Below are 17,893 nucleotides of genomic sequence, written 5' to 3'. Positions count from 1 at the left end.
ACCATGTATTTTTGCACTGTTGGGAAGGGGTTTATTTTTGGGATGTTTTGCAGCGAACCTTAAAGAAAGAATTTCCACTAGACCCGTATGGCATCCGGTACTTATGTGTTGAAAATGAGGATGGGGTGCCTTTTGACTTAATAATGCTTACAGGCCTCCACTGTATATGGCGCTCCAGAATGGCAGGCTACCATTGTGACAGAGACGCAAGACCTGCTAGAATTTATTTCCGCGAAAGCATGGACATGTTTCTCGCCATTCAGAAAGCCGCAGCGGAGCCTCCGGAGTGGCTCTCAAGACTAGAGCCGCTCTGTACATTGCGTGAGTTTTAATTTGACGAAGCCAGATGCATGCTGGCTGACCACGAGTCGTATGTATATAGCGTTTATTGTCTTTTGTTGATTGTTTGTGTTGAGAAATTTTCTGTGTCAAAGCCAGGCAATAAAGAAAAAAAAAAAAAAAAAATCGGCCATACCATGTTGAATACGCCGGTTCTCGTCCGATCACCGAAGCTAAGCAGCATTGGGCTCGGTCAGTACTTGGGAGGGAGACCACCTGGGAACACCGAGTGCTGATGGCATTTCTTTTGCATTTTTATTCGCCCTTCACGTTTTTTTTTTTTTCTGTCATAGTTGCGCAGTGTCTCAGGCAACTATAGGAGGTGACGTTATTTTGTTATCGATAATACAATCTCATCGGCAACGTGTCCAACGTGTAGTACGTGCGGACGCGAAACTGTGGCAAAACTCGAAGCGAACCCGTGGCGTTTCGGCTGTCATTCTGACGTCTGCTGCGGCGGGTACACTGCAGATTAAACTCTAGCAAAGCCCCAAGATAGCTGGGAGGCCCAGTGTGCGCATAACACTGCGCAGAAGCGCACAATATGCGCCCACCGCACCATGCACCGCACCCACTGCCGGTCCATGTGTAAACAACACAGGCTCGCTCCCGCTGCTCTTTCCGTGCATGCCGCAGTGGTTTAGGTTCGCCAGAACGGCTGAGAAAAGCGCAGGGCAGGTAACTGCACGCTTGGCGGCTGTTGCCACGAGCGAGGGAAGTATCCATGCGCAGTTTTGCATCCTCGAGGGCCAAACACAGTACATAAAGACTCGGAAAGCACTGTCTCTCGCCATCGGCCATACCATGTTGAATACGCCGGTTCTCGTCCGATCACCGAAGCTAAGCAGCATTGGGCTCGGTCAGTACTTGGGAGGGAGACCACCTGGGAACACCGAGTGCTGATGGCATTTCTTTTGCATTTTTATTCGCCCTTCACGTTTTTTTTTTTCTGTCATAGTTGCGCAGTGTCTCAGGCAACTATAGGAGGTGACGTTATTTTGTTATCGATAATACAATCTCATCGGCAACGTGTCCAACGTGTAGTACGTGCGGACGCGAAACTGTGGCAAAACTCGAAGCGAACCCGTGGCGTCTCGGCTGTCATTCTGACGTCTGCCGCGGCGGGTACACTGCAGATTAAACTCTAGCAAAGCCCCAAGATAGCTGGGAGGCCCAGTGTGCGCATAACACTGCGCAGAAGCGCACAATATGCGCCCACCGCACCATGCACCGCACCCACTGCCGGTCCATGTGTAAACAACACAGGCTCGCTCCCGCTGCTCTTTCCGTGCATGCCGCAGTTGTTTAGGTTCGCCAGAACGGCTGAGAAAAGCGCAGGGCAGGTAACTGCACGCTTGGCGGCTGTTGCCACGAGCGAGGGAAGTATCCATGCGCAGTTTTGCATCCTCGAGGGCCAAACACAGTACATAAAGACTCGGAAAGCACTGTCTCTCGCCATCGGCCATACCATGTTGAATACGCCGGTTCTCGTCCGATCACCGAAGCTAAGCAGCATTGGGCTCGGTCAGTACTTGGGAGGGAGACCACCTGGGAACACCGAGTGCTGATGGCATTTCTTTTGCATTTTTATTCGCCCTTCACGTTTTTTTATTTCTGTCATAGTTGCGCAGTGTCTCAGGCAACTATAGGATGTGACGTTATTTTGTTATCGATAATACAATCTCATCGGCAACGTGTCCAACGTGTAGTACGTGCGGACGCGAAACTGTGGCAAAACTCGAAGCGAACCCGTGGCGTCTCGGCTGTCATTCTGACGTCTGCCGCGGCGGGTACACTGCAGATTAAACTCTAGCAAAGCCCCAAGATAGCTGGGAGGCCCAGTGTGCGCATAACACTGCGCAGAAGCGCACAATATGCGCCCACCGCACCATGCACCGCACCCACTGCCGGTCCATGTGTAAACAACACAGGCTCGCTCCCGCTGCTCTTTCCGTGCATGCCGCAGTGGTTTAGGTTCGCCAGAACGGCTGAGAAAAGCGCAGGGCAGGTAACTGCACGCTTGGCGGCTGTTGCCACGAGCGAGGGAAGTATCCATGCGCAGTTTTGCATCCTCGAGGGCCAAACACAGTACATAAAGACTCGGAAAGCACTGTCTCTCGCCATCGGCCATACCATGTTGAATACGCCGGTTCTCGTCCGATCACCGAAGCTAAGCAGCATTGGGCTCGGTCAGTACTTGGGAGGGAGACCACCTGGGAACACCGAGTGCTGATGGCATTTCTTTTGCATTTTTATTCGCCCTTCACGTTTTTTTTTTCTGTCATAGTTGCGCAGTGTCTCAGGCAACTATAGGAGGTGACGTTATTTTGTTATCGATAATACAATCTCATCGGCAACGTGTCCAACGTGTAGTACGTGCGGACGCGAAACTGTGGCAAAACTCGAAGCGAACCCGTGGCGTCTCGGCTGTCATTCTGACGTCTGCCGCGGCGGGTACACTGCAGATTAAACTCTAGCAAAGCCCCAAGATAGCTGGGAGGCCCAGTGTGCGCATAACACTGCGCAGAAGCGCACAATATGCGCCCACCGCACCATGCACCGCACCCACTGCCGGTCCATGTGTAAACAACACAGGCTCGCTCCCGCTGCTCTTTCCGTGCATGCCGCAGTGGTTTAGGTTCGCCAGAACGGCTGAGAAAAGCGCAGGGCAGGTAACTGCACGCTTGGCGGCTGTTGCCACGAGCGAGGGAAGTATCCATGCGCAGTTTTGCATCCTCGAGGGCCAAACACAGTACATAAAGACTCGGAAAGCACTGTCTCTCGCCATCGGCCATACCATGTTGAATACGCCGGTTCTCGTCCGATCACCGAAGCTAAGCAGCATTGGGCTCGGTCAGTACTTGGGAGGGAGACCACCTGGGAACACCGAGTGCTGATGGCATTTCTTTTGCATTTTTATTCGCCCTTCACGTTTTTTTTTTTCTGTCATAGTTGCGCAGTGTCTCAGGCAACTATAGGAGGTGACGTTATTTTGTTATCGATAATACAATCTCATCGGCAACGTGTCCAACGTGTAGTACGTGCGGACGCGAAACTGTGGCAAAACTCGAAGCGAACCCGTGGCGTCTCGGCTGTCATTCTGACGTCTGCCGCGGCGGGTACACTGCAGATTAAACTCTAGCAAAGCCCCAAGATAGCTGGGAGGCCCAGTGTGCGCATAACACTGCGCAGAAGCGCACAATATGCGCCCACCGCACCATGCACCGCACCCACTGCCGGTCCATGTGTAAACAACACAGGCTCGCTCCCGCTGCTCTTTCCGTGCATGCCGCAGTGGTTTAGGTTCGCCAGAACGGCTGAGAAAAGCGCAGGGCAGGTAACTGCACGCTTGGCGGCTGTTGCTCGAGCGAGGGAAGTATCCATGCGCAGTTTTGCATCCTCGAGGGCCAAACACAGTACATAAAGACTCGGAAAGCACTGTCTCTCGCCATCGGCCATACCATGTTGAATACGCCGGTTCTCGTCCGATCACCGAAGCTAAGCAGCATTGGGCTCGGTCAGTACTTGGGAGGGAGACCACCTGGGAACACCGAGTGCTGATGGCATTTCTTTTGCATTTTTATTCGCCCTTCACGTTTTTTTTTTTTCTGTCATAGTTGCGCAGTGTCTCAGGCAACTATAGGAGGTGACGTTATTTTGTTATCGATAATACAATCTCATCGGCAACGTGTCCAACGTGTAGTACGTGCGGACGCGAAACTGTGGCAAAACTCGAAGCGAACCCGTGGCGTCTCGGCTGTCATTCTGACGTCTGCCGCGGCGGGTACACTGCAGATTAAACTCTAGCAAAGCCCCAAGATAGCTGGGAGGCCCAGTGTGCGCATAACACTGCGCAGAAGCGCACAATATGCGCCCACCGCACCATGCACCGCACCCACTGCCGGTCCATGTGTAAACAACACAGGCTCGCTCCCGCTGCTCTTTCCGTGCATGCCGCAGTGGTTTAGGTTCGCCAGAACGGCTGAGAAAAGCGCAGGGCAGGTAACTGCACGCTTGGCGGCTGTTGCCACGAGCGAGGGAAGTATCCATGCGCAGTTTTGCATCCTCGAGGGCCAAACACAGTACATAAAGACTCGGAAAGCACTGTCTCTCGCCATCGGCCATACCATGTTGAATACGCCGGTTCTCGTCCGATCACCGAAGCTAAGCAGCATTGGGCTCGGTCAGTACTTGGGAGGGAGAAAACCTGGGAACACCGAGTGCTGATGGCATTTCTTTTGCATTTTTATTCGCCCTTCACGTTTTTTTTTTCTGTCATAGTTGCGCAGTGTCTCAGGCAACTATAGGAGGTGACGTTATTTTGTTATCGATAATACAATCTCATCGGCAACGTGTCCAACGTGTAGTACGTGCGGACGCGAAACTGTGGCAAAACTCGAAGCGAACCCGTGGCGTCTCGGCTGTCATTCTGACGTCTGCCGCGGCGGGTACACTGCAGATTAAACTCTAGCAAAGCCCCAAGATAGCTGGGAGGCCCAGTGTGCGCATAACACTGCGCAGAAGCGCACAATATGCGCCCACCGCACCATGCACCGCACCCACTGCCGGTCCATGTGTAAACAACACAGGCTCGCTCCCGCTGCTCTTTCCGTGCATGCCGCAGTGGTTTAGGTTCGCCAGAACGGCTGAGAAAAGCGCAGGGCAGGTAACTGCACGCTTGGCGGCTGTTGCCACGAGCGAGGGAAGTATCCATGCGCAGTTTTGCATCCTCGAGGGCCAAACACAGTACATAAAGACTCGGAAAGCACTGTCTCTCGCCATCGGCCATACCATGTTGAATACGCCGGTTCTCGTCCGATCACCGAAGCTAAGCAGCATTGGGCTCGGTCAGTACTTGGGAGGGAGACCACCTGGGAACACCGAGTGCTGATGGCATTTCTTTTGCATTTTTATTCGCCCTTCACGTTTTTTTTTTTTCTGTCATAGTTGCGCAGTGTCTCAGGCAACTATAGGAGGTGACGTTATTTTGTTATCGATAATACAATCTCATCGGCAACGTGTCCAACGTGTAGTACGTGCGGACGCGAAACTGTGGCAAAACTCGAAGCGAACCCGTGGCGTCTCGGCTGTCATTCTGACGTCTGCCGCGGCGGGTACACTGCAGATTAAACTCTAGCAAAGCCCCAAGATAGCTGGGAGGCCCAGTGTGCGCATAACACTGCGCAGACGCGCACAATATGCGCCCACCGCACCATGCACCGCACCCACTGCCGGTCCATGTGTAAACAACACAGGCTCGCTCCCGCTGCTCTTTCCGTGCATGCCGCAGTGGTTTAGGTTCGCCAGAACGGCTGAGAAAAGCGCAGGGCAGGTAACTGCACGCTTGGCGGCTGTTGCCACGAGCGAGGGAAGTATCCATGCGCAGTTTTGCATCCTCGAGGGCCAAACACAGTACATAAAGACTCGGAAAGCACTGTCTCTCGCCATCGGCCATACCATGTTGAATACGCCGGTTCTCGTCCGATCACCGAAGCTAAGCAGCATTGGGCTCGGTCAGTACTTGGGAGGGAGACCACCTGGGAACACCGAGTGCTGATGGCATTTCTTTTGCATTTTTATTCGCCCTTCACGTTTTTTTTTTTTTCTGTCATAGTTGCGCAGTGTCTCAGGCAACTATAGGAGGTGACGTTATTTTGTTATCGATAATACAATCTCATCGGCAACGTGTCCAACGTGTAGTACGTGCGGACGCGAAACTGTGGCAAAACTCGAAGCGAACCCGTGGCGTCTCGGCTGTCATTCTGACGTCTGCCGCGGCGGGTACACTGCAGATTAAACTCTAGCAAAGCCCCAAGATAGCTGGGAGGCCCAGTGTGCGCATAACACTGCGCAGAAGCGCACAATATGCGCCCACCGCACCATGCACCGCACCCACTGCCGGTCCATGTGTAAACAACACAGGCTCGCTCCCGCTGCTCTTTCCGTGCATGCCGCAGTGGTTTAGGTTCGCCAGAACGGCTGAGAAAAGCGCAGGGCAGGTAACTGCACGCTTGGCGGCTGTTGCCACGAGCGAGGGAAGTATCCATGCGCAGTTTTGCATCCTCGAGGGCCAAACACAGTACATAAAGACTCGGAAAGCACTGTCTCTCGCCATCGGCCATACCATGTTGAATACGCCGGTTCTCGTCCGATCACCGAAGCTAAGCAGCATTGGGCTCGGTCAGTACTTGGGAGGGAGACCACCTGGGAACACCGAGTGCTGATGGCATTTCTTTTGCATTTTTATTCGCCCTTCACGTTTTTTTTTTCTGTCATAGTTGCGCAGTGTCTCAGGCAACTATAGGAGGTGACGTTATTTTGTTATCGATAATACAATCTCATCGGCAACGTGTCCAACGTGTAGTACGTGCGGACGCGAAACTGTGGCAAAACTCGAAGCGAACCCGTGGCGTCTCGGCTGTCATTCTGACGTCTGCCGCGGCGGGTACACTGCAGATTAAACTCTAGCAAAGCCCCAAGATAGCTGGGAGGCCCAGTGTGCGCATAACACTGCGCAGAAGCGCACAATATGCGCCCACCGCACCATGCACCGCACCCACTGCCGGTCCATGTGTAAACAACACAGGCTCGCTCCCGCTGCTCTTTCCGTGCATGCCGCAGTGGTTTAGGTTCGCCAGAACGGCTGAGAAAAGCGCAGGGCAGGTAACTGCACGCTTGGCGGCTGTTGCCACGAGCGAGGGAAGTATCCATGCGCAGTTTTGCATCCTCGAGGGCCAAACACAGTACATAAAGACTCGGAAAGCACTGTCTCTCGCCATCGACCATACCATGTTGAATACGCCGGTTCTCGTCCGATCACCGAAGCTAAGCAGCATTGGGCTCGGTCAGTACTTGGGAGGGAGACCACCTGGGAACACCGAGTGCTGATGGCATTTCTTTTGCATTTTTATTCGCCCTTCACGTTTTTTTTTTTCTGTCATAGTTGCGCAGTGTCTCAGGCAACTATAGGAGGTGACGTTATTTTGTTATCGATAATACAATCTCATCGGCAACGTGTCCAACGTGTAGTACGTGCGGACGCGAAACTGTGGCAAAACTCGAAGCGAACCCGTGGCGTCTCGGCTGTCATTCTGACGTCTGCCGCGGCGGGTACACTGCAGATTAAACTCTAGCAAAGCCCCAAGATAGCTGGGACGCCCAGTGTGCGCATAACACTGCGCAGAAGCGCACAATATGCGCCCACCGCACCATGCACCGCACCCACTGCCGGTCCATGTGTAAGCAACACAGGCTCGCTCCCGCTGCTCTTTCCGTGCATGCCGCAGTGGTTTAGGTTCGCCAGAACGGCTGAGAAAAGCGCAGGGCAGGTAACTGCACGCTTGGCGGCTGTTGCCACGAGCGAGGGAAGTATCCATGCGCAGTTTTGCATCCTCGAGGGCCAAACACAGTATATAAAGACTCGGAAAGCACTGTCTCTCGCCATCGGCCATACCATGTTGAATACGCCGGTTCTCGTCCGATCACCGAAGCTAAGCAGCATTGGGCTCGGTCAGTACTTGGGAGGGAGACCACCTGGGAACACCGAGTGCTGATGGCATTTCTTTTGCATTTTTATTCGCCCTTCACGTTTTTTTTTTCTGTCATAGTTGCGCAGTGTCTCAGGCAACTATAGGAGGTGACGTTATTTTGTTATCGATAATACAATCTCATCGGCAACGTGTCCAACGTGTAGTACGTGCGGACGCGAAACTGTGGCAAAACTCAAAGCGAACCCGTGGCGTCTCGGCTGTCATTCTGACGTCTGCCGCGGCGGGTACACTGCAGATTAAACTCTAGCAAAGCCCCAAGATAGCTGGGAGGCCCAGTGTGCGCATAACACTGCGCAGAAGCGCACAATATGCGCCCACCGCACCATGCACCGCACCCACTGCCGGTCCATGTGTAAACAACACAGGCTCGCTCCCGCTGCTCTTTCCGTGCATGCCGCAGTGGTTTAGGTTCGCCAGAACGGCTGAGAAAAGCGCAGGGCAGGTAACTGCACGCTTGGCGGCTGTTGCCACGAGCGAGGGAAGTATCCATGCGCAGTTTTGCATCCTCGAGGGCCAAACACAGTACATAAAGACTCGGAAAGCACTGTCTCTCGCCATCGGCCATACCATGTCATTCTACTTCCAGCCACCGAGCGTGACGGACGCAGAATCATGGGCTCCCACGGAGCGGCGATAGCGGCCGTTGCCGGCCGCGGAAACAGGTTTGCCAGCGACGCAGATAAGGATTACGAGATCGTTCTGCCTACCCTGCCCACCGGACGTGTTGTTTTAAACACGGTTTTTTTGCACGGGGACGTGCGTGTGAGGCCCTACAGGGTCGAAGACTTCAGAGACGCCCTCGCCAACGTTGGTGCGCTCCCCGACGTCGTGGCGTTGGGGGCTTACCAGATAAACCATGTGTGGGCGGTGACCTTCAGCAGCGCTGACGCCGCAAAGAAACTGGCCGCCATGAAGGAGCTGGAAGTGAAGGGACGCCGCTGCATCGTTTTTGACCCAGAAGACCATCAGGTAAAGCTGCGCCTCCACTGGATGCTTCACGGCGTCGCCGACGAGGACATCCGTACGGCATTCGCGGCGTTCGGCAATGTGACCGAGGTAACCCGCGAGCGTTGGCGCGTCGCGGGCATGAAGGAGAAGGGCTCCACCACGAGGACCGTGCTCCTGAAACTGAAGCCAGGCGTGAAGGTGGACGACCTGCCTCACCAGGTACGAGTCGCTGGCGAGTTGGCTCTCGTGGTAGTTCCGGGGCGGCCGATGCAGTGCCTTCGTTGCGGCGGCACGGGGCACGTTCGCCGCGATTGCAAGGTGCCCAGGTGTTCGAAATGGCGACGCTATGGACACTCGGAGGCTGACTGCGTTCGTACCTACGCGTCGGCTACCGGGCATGTAGCAGCGAGCGACTCCGCAGAACTGATGGACGTCGTCGAGGCGGAGGAAGCAGCGAGCGGTGCCGACGACACGGGCAAAACGGAGGGGGTGGCGGTTCAGCCAGCTGTTGCGAGTAGCAACACCGACACGGCTGTCGCACAGGAGAGTGGGTCGCCAGCTGCTGACTCGTCTTCGACGCCTGTGGAGACGCCCAAAGATGGAGCGAGCCCGCCCGTGCACGTTGAAGTGGAACGGAAGGCGGCCAGCGAGAGCCACGACGGCAAGGCCGACTCCCGCATGAACGTCGGCGTGACTACACCTGCGAAGCGTTCGCACGCCGAGACCAAGGCCGACGGGGAGAAGGTACCAGAGCCCAGCGTGGAGGAACCGCCGGCAAAGACGCCCCAAGCGCGACGGCCCAGCCTGCGGCCGCGACCAAAGGTCCCGACTGACAAGCGTGGCGGCGACAAGGCGCCGCCTGACCAGGAGCACGTGCTCGCGCCGGGTGACACCGGCGGCGACGGCATCGTCTAGCGACATGCTGGACGCGAGAGGTAAGCACCATGCTTTCGGTCTCTTCTTCCTAAGTTAAAATGGCTTCTGCAACTCCGTTTAAAGTCGCCACCCTAAACGTTAGAGGCCTGGCAGGTAAAAGAAAACAAAGCCAGCTGTACCGACTTGTAACGGAGCAAGATATCGATATACTGGCAGTGCAGGAGACCAAAGTCGACGGGGAGGAAGAGACCGGGAGCATGGTGCGACGTTTCACGTCTAGGTATTTTGCCGTCGTTAGCCATGCTGTAGGCACATCGGCTGGCTGTATTCTTTTTGTTAAGAAGTTGCCGGGGATAGAAGTACACGGACATCATTCGTGCCTGTCGGGTCGATACGTGTCCATCGATTTTTCGCTCTGTAACATCGACTGGCGCATTGTTTGTCTGTATGCACCTAATGTGGTTGATGGCCGAGCCGCGTTTTTTGAAAGCGTAGAAGAACGGCTTCGCACGGACAGGCAGCTCATTGTTATGGGCGATTACAACTGTGTTCTTAGTGCGCGCGACAAGACAAGCGTCCGAGGTTTCAGGGATAAAAGCACCGAAGTGTTGTTACGAATGATTGTGAACTGCAACCTCGAGGATGTAGCAGAGTGTCTTGAAGGAACGCGTGCTGTAAGGTACACACGATTCGAGGGCACAAGTCACGCACGGCTAGACCGAATTTATGCATCCGCGGAAACGGTCCCTAAATGCAATAGTTATGTAGTTCTGCCGGTTTCATTTTCTGACCACTGTTTGGTTCAATGCTGCATAGGATTCATTAAGAAGGGGAATGGTTTTTCATGGGAAATGTGGAAGTTAAATGAGAAGCTACTCCAGGACGAATTTTATAACCGAGCTGTAAGGGAAGAAATAGCAAAAATAGAACCAAGTAGTAACATGTGGATTTGGCAGCAGTGGGAGCTCACTAAAGAAACTTTAAAATTAAAAGCAATAGATAGAGCCACCTGTATACGTCATGAAGCAAAAAAAGAGGAAATGGAGCTAAAGGCTCTGCTTCAGAAGATGATAAAACAGGAATGCCGAGCGCCTGGTATATGGATAGAAGACATAAGGAAAACCAAACAAAAGTTACAGCTTATCGAAGAAGAACGTTATCGGGGAGCGCTGGTGAGGGCAAGGGCAGAAGACATGGCCGCAGGGGAAGCGCCAACGAAACGAGCGCTTGGTTTAGAAAAAGCCCGCGCCGAAAGAAACCACATAAACGAAATAGAATGGAGAGGTGTTTCTAAAACGGACATCGATCATATCAAAGCAGCTTTTTTCGAGCATTACCAGGCGCTCTTCGCATTGCATCCGGTAGACGTTGTCACTTTTAAGGAGGCGTTTCTGGCCGAGATGCCGAGCCTGGACGACGAAACTAAAGACAGATTAGAGCAGGCGATAACTCAATTGGAAGTCGAGCAAGCAATAGACAGTTTAAACCCAGGTAAGTCGCCTGGACCGGACGGGTTCAGCGCGGCGTTCTACAAAGAATTTAAGCATGTAATTTCCCCGGTCTTGACAGTCATCTTTAATGAAGCCTTTAAACTAAAATCACTGCCTCCGTCCTATGGCTCTTCCCATACTGTGCTGATTCCGAAAACGGACGACACAGACAGATTACGACTGGTAGCAGCATATCGACCCATAGCACTCACTAACGTCGAGTACAAAATTTACATGAAGGTTTTGGCACGAAGGTTGCAGACCGTGATCCATTTATTAGTTGGTCCGCATCAGACCTGCGGGATTAAAGGGCGGTCCATTTTTACTAATATCCACGTTGCGCGCAGTGTATTAGAATGCTGTCATGTCACTAATGATCAGGTAGCTATACTCCAGATAGATTTAGAAAAGGCTTTTGACTGCGTTGCCCATGAACTTTTGTTTGCAGTGTTAGGCCATGTTAACGTTGGTTCTGTTATTCTCGAGGGTGTGGCCCTGGCATACCGGAACTGCACGACGAGATTGATCGTTAACAAGAGTCTGGGGGCCCCCATTAGCGTGCAGCGTTCGGTGCGCCAGGGCTGTCCCCTCAGCCCCCTTTTATTTTGTATTTATGTGGAGACCCTTTGTTTAAAGATAATGAAAAACAGGAGTATTACCGGATTCAGATTACAAGCAGCCGAAGTGAAGCTCTTGGCGTACGCTGACGACATTGCTGTGTTTGCCGTTGACGAGGGAGGCATAAGCGAGGCTGTTCAATGTGTACGCGATTTCAGCCAAGCTACAGGCAGTGGGGTTAACTGGTCGAAGTGCCTCGGGCTTTGGCATGGAAGGTGGGCATCTACGCCTGAACGGTTTGCTAGTGTGCCGTGGACGACAACACCAGATAAGTACTTGGGCGTTCCGCTCAATGCTTATCGTGACAGTGAACATTATTGGACAGGACAGGTCAAAGAGACACGGGAGAGAGCAGATAAGTGGAAAGGGACGACCTTGTCAATTTTTGCCAGAGCCACTGTTTGCAACTTGTTCTTTATCAGCAGGCTCTGGTACGTAATGCAGGTGTTGCACTGTTCACGGTTAAGTATTCAAAAGCTACACCGAATTTTCGCCGTCTTTATCTGGTCGTCTGAATGGGAGCGCTGCAGCCGGACCAACCTGTTCCGACGGGTACAAGACGGTGGGTTGGGATTGGGCCATTTGTTTTTGCGACAGCTGGTCAATCGTTTTTTGTTTTTTAGGGACACAAGAGACCCTTTTTTGCGTACAGTATGCCAAGTTAGGCTGCGGCATCTACTTCCAGAGTACATAGTCGGAACTGCTGAGGTGTATAGTAGGGTCACCGGTTTTTACCGGGAAGTCGTAGCCAGTGTAAGGTTTCTTTGCGCGCGATTTTCCAATGACTTTCTGTCCAGTGTGAAACGAAAGAAACTGTACCGTGCTTTGTGCGATGTAGTTTTTCCCGAGCCCTTGTACAGGGCCTTGTACAGTGGAGGCCCAGGCAAAGATGTTTTAAAGAGAGTTAAAAAAATGCAGGTGCCGCCTGGAACAAAAACCTTCTTTTTTAAGTTGCACACCGGGACCTTACCGGTTAAATCATTTTTAGAGGGAAAGGAATTGTTTTTACCCTGGGGATCTCACTGTTTAATTTGCAGAAAGCCGGAAACAATAGACCATGTATTTTTACACTGTTGGGAAGGGGTTTATTTTTGGGATGTATTGCAGCGAACATTAAAGAAAGAATTTCCACTAGACCCGTATGGCATCCGGTTCTTATGTGTTGAAAATGAGGATGGGGTGCCTTTCGATTTAATAATGCTGACAGGCCTCCACTGTATATGGCGCTCCAGAATGGCAGGCTGGCATTGTGACAGTGACGCAAGACCTGCCAGAATTCACTTTCGTGAAAGTATGGAGATGTTTCTGGCCATTCAGAAAGCCGCTGCGGAGCCTCCGGAGTGGCTCTCAAGACTAGAGCCGCTCTGTACGTTGCGTGAATTTTAATTGGACGAAGCCAGATTTATGCTGGCTGACCACAAGTCGTGTGTACATAGTTATTGTCTTTTGTTGATTGTTTGTGTTGTCCAGTTTTTTGTGTCAAAGCCAGGCAATAAAGAAAAAAAAAAAAAATCGGCCATACCATGTTGAATACGCCGGTTCTCGTCCGATCACCGAAGCTAAGCAGCATTGGGCTCGGTCAGTACTTGGGAGGGAGACCACCTGGGAACACCGAGTGCTGATGGCATTTCTTTTGCATTTTTATTCGCCCTTCACGTTTTTTTTTTCTGTCATAGTTGCGCAGTGTCTCAGGCAACTATAGGAGGTGACGTTATTTTGTTATCGATAATACAATCTCATCGGCAACGTGTCCAACGTGTAGTACGTGCGGACGCGAAACTGTGGCAAAACTCGAAGCGAACCCGTGGCGTCTCGGCTGTCATTCTGACGTCTGCCGCGGCGGGTACACTGCAGATTAAACTCTAGCAAAGCCCCAAGATAGCTGGGAGGCCCAGTGTGCGCATAACACTGCGCAGAAGCGCACAATATGCGCCCACCGCACCATGCACCGCACCCACTGCCGGTCCATGTGTAAACAACACAGGCTCGCTCCCGCTGCTCTTTCCGTGCATGCCGCAGTGGTTTAGGTTCGCCAGAACGGCTGAGAAAAGCGCAGGGCAGGTAACTGCACGCTTGGCGGCTGTTGCCACGAGCGAGGGAAGTATCCATGCGCAGTTGTGCATCCTCGAGGGCCAAACACAGTACATAAAGACTCGGAAAGCACTGTCTCTCGCCATCGGCCATACCATGTTGAATACGCCGGTTCTCGTCCGATCACCGAAGCTAAGCAGCATTGGGCTCGGTCAGTACTTGGGAGGGAGACCACCTGGGAACACCGAGTGCTGATGGCATTTCTTTTGCATTTTTATTCGCCCTTCACGTTTTTTTTTTTTCTGTCATAGTTGCGCAGTGTCTCAGGCAACTATAGGAGGTGACGTTATTTTGTTATCGATAATACAATCTCATCGGCAACGTGTCCAACGTGTAGTACGTGCGGACGCGAAACTGTGGCAAAACTCGAAGCGAACCCGTGGCGTCTCGGCTGTCATTCTGACGTCTGCCGCGGCGGGTACACTGCAGATTAAACTCTAGCAAAGCCCCAAGATAGCTGGGAGGCCCAGTGTGCGCATAACACTGCGCAGAAGCGCACAATATGCGCCCACCGCACCATGCACCGCACCCACTGCCGGTCCATGTGTAAACAACACAGGCTCGCTCCCGCTGCTCTTTCCGTGCATGCCGCAGTGGTTTAGGTTCGCCAGAACGGCTGAGAAAAGCGCAGGGCAGGTAACTGCACGCTTGGCGGCTGTTGCCACGAGCGAGGGAAGTATCCATGCGCAGTTTTGCATCCTCGAGGGCCAAACACAGTACATAAAGACTCGGAAAGCACTGTCTCTCGCCATCGGCCATACCATGTTTATTGCCTGGCTTTGACACAAAACACTGGACAACACAAACAATCAACAAAAGACAATAACTATGTACACACGACTTGTGGTCAGCCAGCATAAATCTGGCTTCGTCCAATTAAAATTCACGCAACGTACAGAGCGGCTCTAGTCTTGAGAGCCACTCCGGAGGCTCCGCAGCGGCTTTCTGAATGGCCAGAAACATCTCCATACTTTCGCGAAAGTAAATTCTGGCAGGTCTTGCGTCACTGTCAAGAAAAAAAAAAAAATCGGCCATACCATGTTGAATACGCCGGTTCTCGTCCGATCACCGAAGCTAAGCAGCATTGGGCTCGGTCAGTACTTGGGAGGGAGACCACCTGGGAACACCGAGTGCTGATGGCATTTCTTTTGCATTTTTATTCGCCCTTCACGTTTTTTTTTTCTGTCATAGTTGCGCAGTGTCTCAGGCAACTATAGGAGGTGACGTTATTTTGTTATCGATAATACAATCTCATCGGCAACGTGTCCAACGTGTAGTACGTGCGGACGCGAAACTGTGGCAAAACTCGAAGCGAACCCGTGGCGTCTCGGCTGTCATTCTGACGTCTGCCGCGGCGGGTACACTGCAGATTAAACTCTAGCAAAGCCCCAAGATAGCTGTGAGGCCCAGTGTGCGCATAACACTGCGCAGAAGCGCACAATATGCGCCCACCGCACCATGCACCGCACCCACTGCCGGTCCATGTGTAAACAACACAGGCTCGCTCCCGCTGCTCTTTCCGTGCATGCCGCAGTGGTTTAGGTTCGCCAGAACGGCTGAGAAAAGCGCAGGGCAGGTAACTGCACGCTTGGCGGCTGTTGCCACGAGCGAGGGAAGTATCCATGCGCAGTTTTGCATCCTCGAGGGCCAAACACAGTACATAAAGACTCGGAAAGCACTGTCTCTCGCCATCGGCCATACCATGTTGAATACGCCGGTTCTCGTCCGATCACCGAAGCTAAGCAGCATTGGGCTCGGTCAGTACTTGGGAGGGAGACCACCTGGGAACACCGAGTGCTGATGGCATTTCTTTTGCATTTTTATTCGCCCTTCACGTTTTTTTTTTTTCTGTCATAGTTGCGCAGTGTCTCAGGCAACTATAGGAGGTGACGTTATTTTGTTATCGATAATACAATCTCATCGGCAACGTGTCCAACGTGTAGTACGTGCGGACGCGAAACTGGCAAAACTCGAAGCGAACCCGTGGCGTCTCGGCTGTCATTCTGACGTCTGCCGCGGCGGGTACACTGCAGATTAAACTCTAGCAAAGCCCCAAGATAGCTGGGAGGCCCAGTGTGCGCATAACACTGCGCAGAAGCGCACAATATGCGCCCACCGCACCATGCACCGCACCCACTGCCGGTCCATGTGTAAACAACACAGGCTCGCTCCCGCTGCTCTTTCCGTGCATGCCGCAGTGGTTTAGGTTCGCCAGAACGGCTGAGAAAAGCGCAGGGCAGGTAACTGCACGCTTGGCGGCTGTTGCCACGAGCGAGGGAAGTATCCATGCGCAGTTTTGCATCCTCGAGGGCCAAACACAGTACATAAAGACTCGGAAAGCACTGTCTCTCGCCATCGGCTATACCATGTTGAATACGCCGGTTCTAGTCCGATCACCGAAGCTAAGCAGCATTGGGCTCGGTCAGTACTTGGGAGGGAGACCACCTGGGAACACCGAGTGCTGATGGCATTTCTTTTGCATTTTTATTCGCCCTTCACGTTTTTTTTTTTTCTGTCATAGTTGCGCAGTGTCTCAGGCAACTATAGGAGGTGACGTTATTTTGTTATCGATAATACAATCTCATCGGCAACGTGTCCAACGTGTAGTACGTGCGGACGCGAAACTGTGGCAAAACTCGAAGCGAACCCGTGGCGTCTCGGCTGTCATTCTGACGTCTGCCGCGGCGGGTACACTGCAGATTAAACTCTAGCAAAGCCCCAAGATAGCTGGGAGGCCCAGAGTGCGCATAACACTGCGCAGAAGCGCACAATATGCGCCCACCGCACCATGCACCGCACCCACTGCCGGTCCATGTGTAAACAACACAGGCTCGCTCCCGCTGCTCTTTCCGTGCATGCCGCAGTGGTTTAGGTTCGCCAGAACGGCTGAGAAAAGCGCAGGGCAGGTAACTGCACGCTTGGCGGCTGTTGCCACGAGCGAGGGAAGTATCCATGCGCAGTTTTGCATCCTCGAGGGCCAAACACAGTACATAAAGACTCGGAAAGCACTGTCTCTCGCCATCGGCCATACCATGTTGAATACGCCGGTTCTCGTCCGATCACCGAAGCTAAGCAGCATTGGGCTCGGTCAGTACTTGGGAGGGAGACCACCTGGGAACACCGAGTGCTGATGGCATTTCTTTTGCATTTTTATTCGCCCTTCACGTTTTTTTTTTTTCTGTCATAGTTGCGCAGTGTCTCAGGCAACTATAGGAGGTGACGTTATTTTGTTATCGATAATACAATCTCATCGGCAACGTGTCCAACGTGTAGTACGTGCGGACGCGAAACTGTGGCAAAACTCGAAGCGAACCCGTGGCGTCTCGGCTGTCATTCTGACGTCTGCCGCGGCGGGTACACTGCAGATTAAACTCTAGCAAAGCCCCAAGATAGCTGGGAGGCCCAGTGTGCGCATAACACTGCGCAGAAGCGCACAATATGCGCCCACCGCACCATGCACCGCACCCACTGCCGGTCCATGTGTAAACAACACAGGCTCGCTCCCGCTGCTCTTTCCGTGCATGCCACAGTGGTTTAGGTTCGCCAGAACGGCTGAGAAAAGCGCAGGGCAGGTAACTGCACGCTTGGCGGCTGTTGCCACGAGCGAGGGAAGTATCCATGCGCAGTTTTGCATCCTCGAGGGCCAAACACAGTACATAAAGACTCGGAAAGCACTGTCTCTCGCCATCGGCCATACCATGTTGAATACGCCGGTTCTCGTCCGATCACCGAAGCTAAGCAGCATTGGGCTCGGTCAGTACTTGGGAGGGAGACCACCTGGGAACACCGAGTGCTGATGGCATTTCTTTTGCATTTTTATTCGCCCTTCACGTTTTTTTTTTTCTGTCATAGTTGCGCAGTGTCTCAGGCAACTATAGGAGGTGACGTTATTTTGTTATCGATAATACAATCTCATCGGCAACGTGTCCAACGTGTAGTACGTGCGGACGCGAAACTGTGGCAAAACTCGAAGCGAACCCG

General features: G+C 52.8%; 1 protein-coding gene, 14 non-coding genes and 5 pseudogenes across 15 annotated transcripts; all 20 read left to right on the top strand.

Moving 5' to 3' along the window:
• The first annotated feature begins 461 nt into the window (after positions 1-461).
• LOC149368754 (5S ribosomal RNA) lies at positions 462-580 on the top strand (annotated as a pseudogene).
• Positions 581-1,128: 548 nt separating this feature from the next.
• Positions 1,129-1,247, top strand: LOC149368753 (5S ribosomal RNA). The gene has a single exon (XR_016287125.1). It is a non-coding gene; the product is annotated as a 5S ribosomal RNA (ribosomal RNA).
• A 546-nt stretch (positions 1,248-1,793) lies between these two features.
• Positions 1,794-1,912, top strand: LOC149368752 (5S ribosomal RNA). Its single transcript, XR_016287124.1, has one exon. It is a non-coding gene; the product is annotated as a 5S ribosomal RNA (ribosomal RNA).
• Positions 1,913-2,458: 546 nt separating this feature from the next.
• Positions 2,459-2,577, top strand: LOC149368751 (5S ribosomal RNA). Its single transcript, XR_016287123.1, has one exon. It is a non-coding gene; the product is annotated as a 5S ribosomal RNA (ribosomal RNA).
• A 545-nt stretch (positions 2,578-3,122) lies between these two features.
• Positions 3,123-3,241, top strand: LOC149368750 (5S ribosomal RNA). The gene has a single exon (XR_016287122.1). It is a non-coding gene; the product is annotated as a 5S ribosomal RNA (ribosomal RNA).
• Positions 3,242-3,786: 545 nt separating this feature from the next.
• On the top strand, positions 3,787-3,905 carry LOC149368749 (5S ribosomal RNA). The gene has a single exon (XR_016287121.1). It is a non-coding gene; the product is annotated as a 5S ribosomal RNA (ribosomal RNA).
• A 547-nt stretch (positions 3,906-4,452) lies between these two features.
• On the top strand, positions 4,453-4,571 carry LOC149368748 (5S ribosomal RNA; annotated as a pseudogene).
• Positions 4,572-5,116: 545 nt separating this feature from the next.
• LOC149368747 (5S ribosomal RNA) lies at positions 5,117-5,235 on the top strand. The gene has a single exon (XR_016287120.1). It is a non-coding gene; the product is annotated as a 5S ribosomal RNA (ribosomal RNA).
• A 547-nt stretch (positions 5,236-5,782) lies between these two features.
• On the top strand, positions 5,783-5,901 carry LOC149368746 (5S ribosomal RNA). Its single transcript, XR_016287119.1, has one exon. It is a non-coding gene; the product is annotated as a 5S ribosomal RNA (ribosomal RNA).
• Positions 5,902-6,449: 548 nt separating this feature from the next.
• LOC149368745 (5S ribosomal RNA) lies at positions 6,450-6,568 on the top strand. Its single transcript, XR_016287117.1, has one exon. It is a non-coding gene; the product is annotated as a 5S ribosomal RNA (ribosomal RNA).
• A 545-nt stretch (positions 6,569-7,113) lies between these two features.
• On the top strand, positions 7,114-7,232 carry LOC149368744 (5S ribosomal RNA). Its single transcript, XR_016287702.1, has one exon. It is a non-coding gene; the product is annotated as a 5S ribosomal RNA (ribosomal RNA).
• A 546-nt stretch (positions 7,233-7,778) lies between these two features.
• LOC149368743 (5S ribosomal RNA) lies at positions 7,779-7,897 on the top strand. The gene has a single exon (XR_016287116.1). It is a non-coding gene; the product is annotated as a 5S ribosomal RNA (ribosomal RNA).
• A 604-nt stretch (positions 7,898-8,501) lies between these two features.
• On the top strand, positions 8,502-9,752 carry LOC149368742 (uncharacterized). Its single transcript, XM_089570028.1, has one exon. The coding sequence runs from the start codon at positions 8,502-8,504 to the stop codon at positions 9,750-9,752; it is 1,251 nt and encodes a 416-aa protein (XP_089426154.1).
• Positions 9,753-13,329: 3,577 nt separating this feature from the next.
• Positions 13,330-13,448, top strand: LOC149368741 (5S ribosomal RNA; annotated as a pseudogene).
• A 545-nt stretch (positions 13,449-13,993) lies between these two features.
• LOC149368740 (5S ribosomal RNA) lies at positions 13,994-14,112 on the top strand. Its single transcript, XR_016287115.1, has one exon. It is a non-coding gene; the product is annotated as a 5S ribosomal RNA (ribosomal RNA).
• An 823-nt stretch (positions 14,113-14,935) lies between these two features.
• On the top strand, positions 14,936-15,054 carry LOC149368739 (5S ribosomal RNA; annotated as a pseudogene).
• Positions 15,055-15,599: 545 nt separating this feature from the next.
• Positions 15,600-15,718, top strand: LOC149368738 (5S ribosomal RNA). The gene has a single exon (XR_016287114.1). It is a non-coding gene; the product is annotated as a 5S ribosomal RNA (ribosomal RNA).
• Positions 15,719-16,263: 545 nt separating this feature from the next.
• LOC149368737 (5S ribosomal RNA) lies at positions 16,264-16,382 on the top strand (annotated as a pseudogene).
• Positions 16,383-16,929: 547 nt separating this feature from the next.
• On the top strand, positions 16,930-17,048 carry LOC149368736 (5S ribosomal RNA). The gene has a single exon (XR_016287113.1). It is a non-coding gene; the product is annotated as a 5S ribosomal RNA (ribosomal RNA).
• A 547-nt stretch (positions 17,049-17,595) lies between these two features.
• LOC149368735 (5S ribosomal RNA) lies at positions 17,596-17,714 on the top strand. The gene has a single exon (XR_016287112.1). It is a non-coding gene; the product is annotated as a 5S ribosomal RNA (ribosomal RNA).
• The last annotated feature ends 179 nt before the right edge of the window (positions 17,715-17,893 follow it).

Source organism: Amblyomma mixtum, chromosome 1, assembly GCF_055824585.1.
Source record: "Amblyomma mixtum isolate Tamu chromosome 1, ASM5582458v1, whole genome shotgun sequence".
NCBI lineage: Eukaryota > Metazoa > Arthropoda > Arachnida > Ixodida > Ixodidae > Amblyomma > Amblyomma mixtum.
Note: the sequence above shows the minus strand (reverse complement) of the source record. Positions and strands in the feature narration are given on the sequence as shown.